Consider the following 12,225-nt stretch of genomic DNA (forward strand, 5'->3'; position numbering starts at 1 on the left):
GAAGGAGTTGCACTTCAAGTTACCTTTCAAGTTGCTGGTAAGAGCTGATCTTGGGCTTCTATGTGCCCATTCTGGGAATAAAAACAATGATATTTTTTCAGTTATCTCACTCCAAAGTGAGATAACTTGGAGGTTTCCTAGCTATTGTGTGAGTGTAATTGGAAAGGATAGCTCTAGATCTAGAAAACAGCCTGTCATTAGCTGTCTAGGATCTAGGAGTTTATGTCACCGTAAATTGTTTATAATTTTTTGTACCACTGTAAAGTAAAAAAAAATAATAAAAAAAAGCAGTAGTTGCATTCATTTTGGTAGAAGCATGCAAATGCCTTCATAAATTACCAGGCTTGAAAAATTAAGCTGCTACTTTCAAGGCCAAATTTTTAAGGATATGTCAATCAATTTTTCATTAATGTCATTACAGTTATTGGGAGGTGGTGGGAAGATTTGCCCATCATTTTCTCTTTACTGGGATAAGCCCAGACTGTATATAAGCAGTGCTGTCAGTGTGTGCCAATTGGATATGAGGTGCACCATCTGTAGAAGCAAATGACAATTAAAAAAAGACGTATTAGAACAACTGTGCATGAAAAGAGGCAATACTGGAGAAATTGGACCAAGATTTCTGTATTTCTTATAGAGGTAAAAATGTCTGTTATATGCCATACTCATGTAAGAGATGTGAGGAAATAAAACTTCTGAATGTAAGGCAATTTCTCTTTTTTCATTGTTAAGATTTAATACATTTTGAGGTTGGAGAAGGTAGCATATCTCATAACAAAGTGGCTAGTACAGAATGTAAAAAAAAAATAAATAATGAGGGCATTTTCCTCCTTCTACATGCAAATTGTCTCATATTTCAGTTTATTTCAGTATAAATTTATTCTTGTGTATGCTAATACACAGAATCTGAAAAAGAAAAAATATTTAAATGCATTATAAAACATATGGAAACATACAGATTATGTGATCTTTAGTAAAATCTATCTTAATGATGAAGGTACCATTTAGCATGCACTCTGGAACTGCGCTCCTTCATTTATTTATGAGTTCCTGTAGACAAAGAAAGTATCTTCCAGAAATAGGAATACCATATTTTCAAGGCATACTGTGTATTTTATTTTTGAAACTAGTAAATGTCAAACAGTATTCATACACAGTATTGACACATTAATGTTTTCATTCAACAGTGAAGATACCTTCCCTTATTACATTATATATTTATGACACACAGAGCTGTCAAATAAATTATGTCAAAGCATTTACAGCCAGACCTCGTGACACTTGAATCATAGAATCAGGGCAAATAACCTTTAAAATGAAAGACATATGACAAGAATTAGAAACATTCAATTTGCATAAATATAATGTTAACAGTCTTTTCCTTATTATGTATTTTATGCCTAATTTTTAATTGCTGTTATACTCATTCTTTAACATCAGTTTGCTCTCTCTTTTTTTCCTCATTGCTTGCTTTGTTTTGGAATGCGTGAAACAAATTCTATAAGAAGCATATAATCAGATCACCATTTTAATATACTCTGGTTAGCAACTCTTAAATATTGAGAAAAACTCTTTACTTACATTATATAATATTTAAAATGTAGAATAAATTTCTAAAAATAGCTATAAGATCCTAAACACATAAAGTAAATATATCAACTCTGATAACTTTGGACCATCTTTGAAAAAAACAATCTTGTATTAAAATTATCCTATGAAGTGCAGAATACACCAAATGTGCAAAATTGAAGCACTGATTTGCAAAAGCTTGGTGAATCATGCATACTGAATTTTGCAAGATAAAATCTGAGCATCTAAATATACATACAAGAATCAAAGTGAATGGTTAGATTTTTCAGAATTGCTTACTAAGAGTAGTAAACTCATTAGTTTCATTACTTGAAACCTGTTTGTAAATGAGAGACTTCCTCAAGCCTCTGCTGGCAGGTGCAGTCTCTCTCTCGCACCTTTAGAAAGCACTGAGGGCAGAGGGAACTCTGCTTTTATTGCTAACACTGTATAAGTTGATGGATGTAATTGCAGTTAATAAAACTGCATTATTTGGAAAAGTCCCTAGGGATGCTCAAGTAAATAAGGCTGAAGGTATGAAGATGAAGGGCACAAATAACTAAACCCCTTATTGTTCCTGGCTGTAATTCACTCCATTGTGATAGTGTGGCCAGGCCTGCACAGCCATAAGGACATAGAGACTTTGAGCAGGCTCTTTGCTACAGGATGAGTTTGGCTTCCTTTGCCCTTCTGGATCAGAAGAATAAGTATGGTTTATTCTAATTATGAGATTCTTTTATAATAATGGCAGTTGGACTAGACGATTGCTGTTGGTTTCTTTCAAGTGTTACTCTATTATATTTAATTCCATTCCAGTGAAGCTAATTGTGATGTTTTGGGTTGGGCTTCCAAATATTTACATAATAATTCTCTGACAGCCAGAGGAAAGCCAGTGGACAGTCTGTATAAAAAGCATTGAGGGAAGGGTTGAAATTGGTAAGTGGGAATTGCCTCCAAAACTTAATCCTAAACTTAAGGTTTAAGATTCACGGAAGAATTAAGCAGTTGTTTGTCAAGTTATTGACTCTGTGAGTGGCACAAACATGCCACCACCAGGGATTTGCAGAGACCAACTCAGGGAGGGCATGAGGCAGCTCCCATCCCACCAGCAGAGCAACTGGGGATCTGGAAGTCCACGAGGTCTGATGGCAGGGGCATCCTGGCCACTTGAAGACAGGTAATGCACAGCCACATATTTCAGTAAACAGCAGTAACTCAGAAGGGTGGGTGAAAGAGAAATGGAATCTGCATCAGTAGTTTGTAATTTGCAATTTGCTCTTACAAGTCAGTGGTAAAAAAGAAATTACACTCCCTCGCTCACTGTCCATAGTCATATAGTGCAGTTCTGGTTTGACAGAGCTTGAACTCAGTACAGGTATTTTAGAAGAAATTTAATAGGCAGCTATCTTCACATGTCCCTTAAACACTATTCTGCTGAGAAAACAACCATCCTAAGTGATGCCACTTGCCAGACAGGGAATCTAATCAACAATGCATACTCTCAGAAATGGAAAGTTATTTAAACTAATTGTATATAGCAAAATAGATTACAGAAAAATTATCCCAAAGCCCAGTGTTGGAAGGTTGGAGTTAATAATAAATGTTCATCCCTAAACCAGCCATTTCACTGGGCAAAAATTATTCCTATTGAAAGCAGTAAAAATTAGAAGCTATTTTGATAAGCACTACAAAATTGATTATTTAATGCAGAAGGTTTCTTAAAGGGCTAATACTAAATGAAATTTTAAAAGTATCTGCATTGATCCATTTACAAGATCATTCAGAATAAAAGTGAAAGTCTTCTGAAAAGTGAAAGATGTTGTCTTTGCTAAAGACCCTATTTTTAACAATTTCATTAATCAACTAATCTATAAATTTTCAGAAAAAAATAACATTTAACCAACAAAGAACAAATGCTGAACCTAGTAGGAAAGATACCATTTATTCATTTATTCAGTTTGCAGTTAAGTGGAAATCTCCATTCAACTGTGACATGAAATTGATGCTTCTATGATTAAAGTACATTGTAAATAGTTTCTAAAGTGTTAATAAATTACTAAAACTGTTTCAGGAAATTATTAATCAAATGTTATAGCCTGCTACTGAGTCCAGTGATGTAATGAGCATTTGCAATCAGCTACAGCATCTGAAATTAATGTGCTTGGGACAATATACAGAATTTATTTCTCCTGCATATAATGAGTTTCTCACAGTTACTTATCAACCTTTTGCATAGTAATTACCAAAGCAGTCTCAGAAGAACTTGTGCAGAACATTTCTGGTCCTCTGTGGGACAAAGTAGGGAATAACTGCAAGTCACTCAAAATTGAAAGGGCAAAAAGCCCCATTACTCTCTCCCATTATCGTGTGTGGGGTGACCAAGACTTGAGGAAAAGTTTATCAATGTCTTAACTATGCAGAGATGCAGAAGTCACTCCATGAGGCATCTCATCTCCTGCAGGCAGCAGCTTTGGGCAGACAGAGCAAGGAGGATCCAGACAAACATACAGATGTAACTGGTGCTGAAAACAACACTTAGAACTAGATTTTGCCTGTATGTGTCAGCTGCACAAAGCACCCTTGTACTTTTCTCCTCTCTATAGTGTAAGATGGCCATTATGTCTGTGCCATTTTAATTTACCATTAGCTTCCATAGATTTTTTAAGTAGATTAAAAAAAGAACCAAAACAAAAAACCAAAAACAAAACTACTTCCTTATCTTTGTAATTTGTTGATTCCTTTTTGCTCAACTCACGTTTTGCTGCTGGTGTTCACATAAAGGGAACAAAGGCAACAGGGAAGAACTGTACATAGAATCGTAGAATAGCCTAGGTTTGAAGGGCCCTTAAAAAACATCTGGTTCCAACATCCTCCCACGTGCAGGGACACCTTCCACTAGAACAAGTTTGCTGAAAGCTCCATCCAACCTCACCTTGAACACTTCCAGAGTCAGGGCATCCATAACTTCTCTGGGAAACCAGTTCCAGTGCCTCAGTATTGTCACAGTAAAGAATTTTTCTTCTAATATCTAGTCTAAACCTGCTCTCTCTTTCAGTTTGAAGCCATTCCTCCTTGTCCTATCTCTACATGCTCTTGCAAATAGTCCCTCTCCATGTTTCTTGTAGGCTCCCTTCAGGTACTGGAAGGCCTTAATATGTTGCCATATAACATGATACTAATGTGGTAGTATAATCCATAAATACAAACCAAAATGCTCAACCTGTGAATTTCTCCACCCATTTTGTGTGGTCGCACACAATATACTGCACATCAGGATTGTGGCTGAAATGTGGCACACACCTTTATGTGTTTTTTGTGATCACCTTTCAGCTGCCTTAGCTGAAGATTTCAACACCAAACAAATCACAACTCAAACTGAAAATGCAGACTGTAAAACATGTGCTGGAAAAAATAATAAGTTTTGGAAAAATATTACCAGTTTTTCCTCTACAGTCTGAGCTAAAGAGTTTCTGTGGCTTTGAAAATGTAGCAAACCATAATAGCACAAGACAATAGACAGAGGCAATCCAGCGTTCTTAGTCAACATGCATCTGCCTTCTCTGTACATACTTGCAAGTTCTCCCATTGATCTGGACAGACATTAAAAAGCATACAAAACCAAGCAGAAAAAGTGGAAGCATATGATAGCTGTGATATGATGCTGTTACTGCAAATGGCTCTCTTGAACAGGGGAAAGACTAAAGCCATTAGAAAAAGTATGCATTGATTTATGCCTTCCTGCAAATACTCTGTCAATTACAACATACTCTTTTAAGAATTCTTAATGTCTCTATTCCACACACAAAACTACAGATGCATATTATAACTAATGTTACAATAGAAGATACCTAAAAGAATACACCTAACTGGTAAACACAGTACCTCGTGTCTGCTTTCTAATAATTTGTATCTAAATGTATATAAAAATATTATATAAAACCACAATAGAACAATTGCATAAAAATTCTGAGTGATTGCAGCCGAAAGATTTTCTTTCTGAAAGGCAGATCTGTCATTATTCAATGTACTAAATATATATGGTATACAAAATATCATGTAGGAGATCCACTGGAGAAAAATTATGTAGTTCATTTTGAGTATGAGCAGATGAAACTTGCCATGCTCATTGGTGGGCATCACACTTCACTCTGTTCACTGAACTTGCTGTAATTCTAAATTGAGAAACAGAAAAAAAAAGTATTATAATATTTTCCTAGAATATAATGAAAAATTAGGAGATGAAGGAGTGCTTGCTTGAAAATGCCACCATTATAGAAATGAATATTTCAAAAATTTATGATTAACTGCATAAAGTAATAGGCAAGTATCTTACCAATTTATAAACATGAAAATGAGAATGACACATTTTCATTGGAGCATGTAGATAAGAACATCTTTGCATTTCTGAACAGCAGCAGAAATGAAAATGAACCACAAAGCTCTCTTACCTCCACCTTTCTGACAGTGGAAGACTATTTCCTGCTATGTGAGGAAGCTGAAATGTGAATCGGAGCAAACCACTTTCTGTTAGTCTCCAACTCATTCCTTGTATTATTTTTTCTATTCTATTTTGCCTACTCTGTCATGTTAACACTCAGAAGTCCTACTGACCTCAGCACCTTAAAAAGGCACAGGAGGAGTACATAGACTGGTAGTTACTGTGTGGTGCTGCTATTTCAGTTACCCTGCCTTTTCATTCCTGTCCACCATATCTTCAAGTGTTCAACACAATGAACACAAAAAAATCCCTGAAGCACATACTATGAATACTCCAAAGAAGTACTGGCAGTATATATACACTGTTCATAATTACATTTAAAATTTGAGGCTGCATTCAAGCCTTTTAGTCTAAAGTGCTCTAAGCCACTAATGCAGAGGTTTGGTTTGCCTAGCAGCTCTGGTAGAACCAAATAATCAGTTCCTAAAAAGTGGACTTTGCATTTTAACTCCCCCTTTTCATTATGAACACTTGTTCTGGTCTATCTATGTCCCACTTCCATAAAATGGGAATGCTAGTACATAACTATCTTAAAAGAATGTTAAGAAAGTTAATAATGTCAATAAAAAATGCAGACATTTTATAGGACAACAATCATTCTAATTCATCTAATGAGACACAGACAAAATATACAATAGCCAACCCCATTATTTTTGCCCTGCAGTTACCATTTCAACAAATTTTTTGGAGGACAGGATAATGAAACATGTTGAAAAGCACTGAAGGGAACATGTTTTTCTGGTCAATTCACTAGACCAACTGTGCCAACTCACCTTAATCCGGATAAATCAATGGAAAATGGTTATGTCCATAGGCAAGTCTGATTTAATTAGTAAAATACAAAGTGAAGTATAAAAGACAAATAACCAAACCACAGACCATGATGAGTTTAATGTGTCTTGGAGGAGGCTCTGAGCCAAGCTCTAGCCATGTAAGAATCATGAATAAAACCACAGGAAAGCACACTGCTTTTAATGCAGACTCACAGTGCCTTGACAGTGGAAAAGGATCACATAGTTCAAGAGGAAAGTCCAGGTTAACAATCTTTTTAAAAAGGAATGCAAGAATCATTGAACAAGTAAATAGATGTTCAAGCCTCCTTTTTCCATCTAGCTCTCTGTTTCACTTGGTGCAATTCCCCTTTTTCCACCAGTGAACCAACACAGCATGGTACAGTGCAGGGCAGAGACAAGATTTCGATCTCAAACCAAACTAGCTGGGGATCCAGAACCATTTCAGTCAGACCAGTGCTGTGGTGTTCAAGCATCCCAGGCTGAGAAACAGGACTGTAGTTTCAGTAATGCAGAACTGGCTGTGAGTTGTCTCACCAAGAGACTGTGTTAGGTGTTTGTGGATGACATAAATCTTTCCAATGGAGAATGAGCCTGGATTAAAGCACCAAACACAGCACCTTTGGATTTATTATAGAGGATTGAGAAGTTGTTGCAAAAGGAGACATGATGGGAAGAGAGTGTTAGCAGCAGAAAAATAGAAAACTGCATTCCTCAGGCTGAGGACTTGTAGAGTACAGACAGATAAAAGATTTCTACATAAAGGTTCACTGGGTAAATAAGACTTTATCAGACTTTAACAAATCACTGTAAGTTTCCAAAAAGGCCTTCAGGCTTCACCTGCTTTTGAGTCTTACCTTGTGAATCTGAATGGCATCAATTGCTGAAGAAATAGATTCAAAAAATACAGGATTTTCAGAGTCAAGATTTCCACTGTACTGCATTGCTTTTATCAAGGAAGCTGCAACAAAGCAAACACATGAACACTGAGAAGGTAGTGAGGATATATAAATCATCATGTTAAAATTTTTACTGTAAACTGATACTTGCCTTTGCAGTGTGCTAGCAACACATCGATGTATCTGTTTTTACAGTCCATGTAAATCTATGTTTGAAAACAAGAAATTAAAAAAAAAAAACTGTTTTAAATACTGAAAGAATATAAATTACACAAAAAGCCTGTATTCAAGGTAGGCAAAGCCCAGAGTGGTGCTGCAGCAGCTGTACTGCCAGCAGCCACCAGAGCGAGCCCTTCTATAATGCAAACACCATCCACATTTATTTCCTACCACCTCTCCACAGTACTCTACAGCTCTGCTGAGAATTAAAACTGAATTTGATTAATAATTTTGCCAATTCTGACTGTAATTTTTAGGGGAATTATTTCCAGTTCTCTTTTTTTTTTTTTTTTAGTGTGCTTTCCCATGTCCTTACCAATTGCGTACTACCAGTCCACACAGACAGGAATCAGACCTAGGAAACTTTGAGACTTTTATCAAAAAAGCACCATAACTATCATTCTGCATTCAGCAATAAGTTGCTCTTTATTCTTTATTTGAAAGTATTCAACTCCCTAAAGAAAAAATATTAATAAGATACAAAGCAAAAGAATTAAACAAAAGTGAAAATAACTCTAAAACCAGAGTGGGGCAGTTTTCTGCCATATGGGGAATATCCAAGCAGTTACTGCTTCTAAAAATGTTAAAATAACCATGTGAAATAGAAAAATTCTGAGAGAAGAGATTCAGATAGAACCCTGACAGAATATTCTATTTTTAAAATGAAGCAAAAAATCTTACTCAGTTCAAAAATTCTCCATCTCTGACATCAGTGATGATATTTTGGGAAGGAGTGTAACAAGGAAGTGTTGAGTGTGGTCCTCTTGGTCAGAGAAGGAATAACTTAATTTTGGACCAACCATTTATCCAGAGGCTGCACTACCAACCTGTGCACTTCACAGCCCACACCAGACTTACCTTTCACTCATTTATCAAATATTTTGACATAATTTGTAATTTGGAGGTCTCTAAGACCTTTTGGAAATTAGTTTCATAAATTCTTTAACCACTACTACATTGAATGCCCTGTATTTCAAAGCTAATAGACACTCCCACTAACCTTATTTTTACAGTTTTCTTTTTCATTATATCCATGCCTATACATGTAGTTTTAATTTAAAATATTTTAAGGCAACACTTACTTCACTGTGCAATCACCACACTAAATTGAGAAAACTGTTAGGGCAAGAAGAGGCCTGGGTTAAGACCCAAGTTCATATCTTCTATCTTACTCAGAAAAATTATGCAAATGAAACCTTCTATACCCACTTAACTCTGTACTCACTACACTACTTTTAAACTCCAGATCTGATGTAAATGTAAGAAATAGTTTTTGAACATAATTTTTTATACACCATATAGAACCATATGCACCATTATGTAGAACCATAGACACACAGAATTGTTTAGTTTGGAAAGAACCTTTAAGGTTATCAAGTCCAAGCATTAACTTAGAATTGCCAAGTCCACCACTAATCCATGTCTTTCCACTCTGCCCCAGCCTGTGGCACTGCCTGGGGTTGTTGTGACCCAAGTGCAGGACCTGGCACTTTGCCTTGCTTAACCTCACAACTGGCCTTGGCCCATCGATCCAGCCTGTCCACACCCTTCTGCAGAGCCTTCCTGCCCTCCAACACTCCCACCCAGCTTGCTCTCATCTGCAAACTGACTGAGGGTGCACTCGATCCCTCTTGTCCAAATCATCAACAAAAATATTAAACAGGGCAGACCCCAAGGGGACACCAATTATGGCCAGCAGCCATATGGATTTAGTTACATTCACCACAGTAACCAGTGACTGCTGGGTTTAGTCTTCTGGGAGCATCTTGGAATTCCTGCAATGCTGGAACCCAGTCTGCAAGATATGTTGCCCACAGGAGAAATTATGGAGATCATTTTTTTCACCTCATCTGTAGCAGACAGTAGAACATACAGATAAAATCGTGGAATTAAAGCTGAAAATTTTAAAGTGCTAAATTTACACAACCCTACAGCTGACATAGCAGGATGAAATATGACCTAAACCAATTTAAAAAAACAAAAGAAAAAAGGAAAGTTCCAAAACTCCCCTTCATTACATATAGATATGTACATTTGCACTGTTAACCAAAATATTTAGAAATATTTTAATGTAATTAATCTGTGTTCATCTTTTCTATGGGTGAAATATTTATCCACTGTATAGGTGGAGTGACTGGTAGTTGGCCCCAATAACTCACATGTATAATTATAACATATACAGAATGTTTCTAGTGTCTTGAATACCTGAAGAAGCACTGAGACTCCAGTGTAGTCAAAGAAATTCAGTCCACTGCAGTCTAATATCAAAACATGTCGCTCACTGTGACATGACTGCACCAACTCACCTACACATTTGATAAATGAAAAACTTTAATTAAAAGGAGAATACTCAAGAAATGGGTATAAGAATGATGATAGCTAAGCAAAATAAACCCAAACTATCACAATAAAATTTTTATTTTTATGTGCTGGGGTACCAGGCAAGCAAATGCCATATTTTAGAAGAACAAATGAAGAACCTTTAGGGCAATGGAAAGAAGTGATGACAGACAGAACATGGAGAATGGAGATGTTTTAGGCAGAAATAGTGTCTCAAGAATTAAGCAATTGTTTCTTCAAATTTGAATTTCTTATTGAGTCAGCTTGGTTACTTTGGAAGATTTTTCATTGGATACACAGAAAATATATCTATTTTATTTTAAGTTAGACACTGATTTCCTTAGTCCCTAAACACCTGCCTATGGCTTAATTTAATATTCAGCCATAAGGAATAAATATATGTAAAGTGAAGTATTTACTTTTCCTAAGGTTTTACTAAGCTGGTTTTTGCTTGGTTAATTTTTTAATACACAACAACATATTGATGCTGGAGAGGAAAATAGTGTTGGTAAGATTTGAAAAGTTTTTATATTCATTCTTCAGTCTCAGGCCATCTTGTGTTTAGTCTAAACATACTCTGTTCTGAACGCATTCTGAACTAGCGCATAGATAAATGATTCCTGGCTTTCATAAAGGGAAGACTGTAAAATAATGCACATCTTATTTATATTGTTCAGTGAACAAATGTTTGTTATCATAATGCATGCAACTGAAAAAAAAAAAAGAAAAATATGAAAGAAAGGAATTCTGATTCTAAAGGTGAGTTAAGGTAAATGGCTTTGGCAGAGCAGAGGTAAAGATTTTAAACTATTGAGGGGACTTGGAATTTCCCCATGATGGAAATTTGTAATGGTGGTAATTTCTTTCTGACAGTAGTCCAAGAGCCAAAGACTTTTGGACTTGCATCTCCAGACATGCACTGTCTTTGTACTGTCCAACATACATGAATAGATACATACAAACAAAAATGTAGAAAAAGGGAACCTCCTGAAAATTACTGTGATAGAAATCCAGAAAGGATTCATGTCATCTCCCAGATGCAGTGAAATAATTCCCTGCTGCATCCTGAATTGCAGTAGAGGCTATCTGGCCTATAAATGGAGGGATAGGTTAAGAACTGCACCCTCTTTGGATCAGTGGCATGAGCAAGAGCAGCCATTTCATTTGGTGCTGATACAGACAGTATTCCCCAAAGAGAGAAAGGAAAGATTCTGACAAAGACAAATGTCCAAGCTTTCCTCAACAACTGCCATAAGGCATAATGATTGTGTCCTCGTGCCACCCTCCTTTTTGAAAATTTAAGCTCCACATTTTGCTTTTTTCTTTAAGGGATTTTTCTTTTTTCTCTCTATTTGTTGTTAAAGACCCCATGAAGAATCATAATAGACTGGTTGGTACAAGTAGCAAGAGCATTTAAGTCCTCAAGGCAGGACTTAGGCTTTCAGAAAAGAGGTCTTGTGCTTTCTGTCACTTTTGTAATATGAGAAACCAGTTCATCTTCAAGATGACTGAAATATGTACTGGTAAGATCTTCTCAAACATAGTATTTTACAATATAGTTAATAAAATACAATTTAATCTTCAGTAACCATTTTCATATGCTGCTATGTTACAGCGAAGCACTCTGTCATCCCCAAGTTAACTAAACACTGTAGTACCATAAAAATGTCCTGAGTCTAGTTAACAAATGCAAACATTCAGACAACAGCCTCCAAATCAGATTTTCTACTGCAGTCTTAATGCTTATAAGTGTTTTAAATAAACACTGTTTTAATTCTATCCACAATGAAGTCATCTGTATAAAGTATCCACTGTAAAAGGTTGCTACAGCTCTCCCATGGGAATGCATGTGTTCTGGTTTGATTTAAGAGTTACAAAATGTGGAAAGAGTGGAGTTTCCAGCTTAATC

General features: G+C 36.0%; 1 protein-coding gene and 1 long non-coding RNA gene across 7 annotated transcripts in view; one reads left to right on the forward strand and one right to left on the reverse strand.

Annotated features, from left to right (window-relative positions):
* Positions 1–12,225, forward strand: part of LOC147655393 (uncharacterized) — a 32,279-nt gene that overhangs the window by 14,859 nt on the left and 5,195 nt on the right. The gene's annotated exons all lie outside the window — the stretch shown is intronic.
* The window catches only part of SLC26A7 (solute carrier family 26 member 7), a 67,665-nt gene continuing 58,932 nt past the window's right edge, over positions 3,493–12,225 (reverse strand). For 5 of the 6 annotated variants that reach the window (XM_086882999.1, XM_086882995.1, XM_086882982.1 and 2 more), the window contains 4 exons: positions 10,182–10,282; positions 7,909–7,963; positions 7,716–7,819; positions 3,493–5,741 (listed from right to left, as the gene is read on the reverse strand). In XM_086882999.1, coding sequence (XP_086739125.1) covers positions 5,706–5,741; positions 7,716–7,819; positions 7,909–7,963; positions 10,182–10,282 — 296 coding nt within the window. In that variant the 3' untranslated portion in view covers positions 3,493–5,705. The remainder of the gene's footprint in view (positions 5,742–7,715; positions 7,820–7,908; positions 7,964–10,181; positions 10,283–12,225) is intronic. The other variant, XR_015285031.1, reaches the window with a different exon arrangement.

This window comes from Cyanistes caeruleus, chromosome 1 (genome assembly GCF_971803275.1).
Source record: "Cyanistes caeruleus chromosome 1, bCyaCae1.hap1.1, whole genome shotgun sequence".
Classification (NCBI taxonomy): domain Eukaryota; kingdom Metazoa; phylum Chordata; class Aves; order Passeriformes; family Paridae; genus Cyanistes; species Cyanistes caeruleus.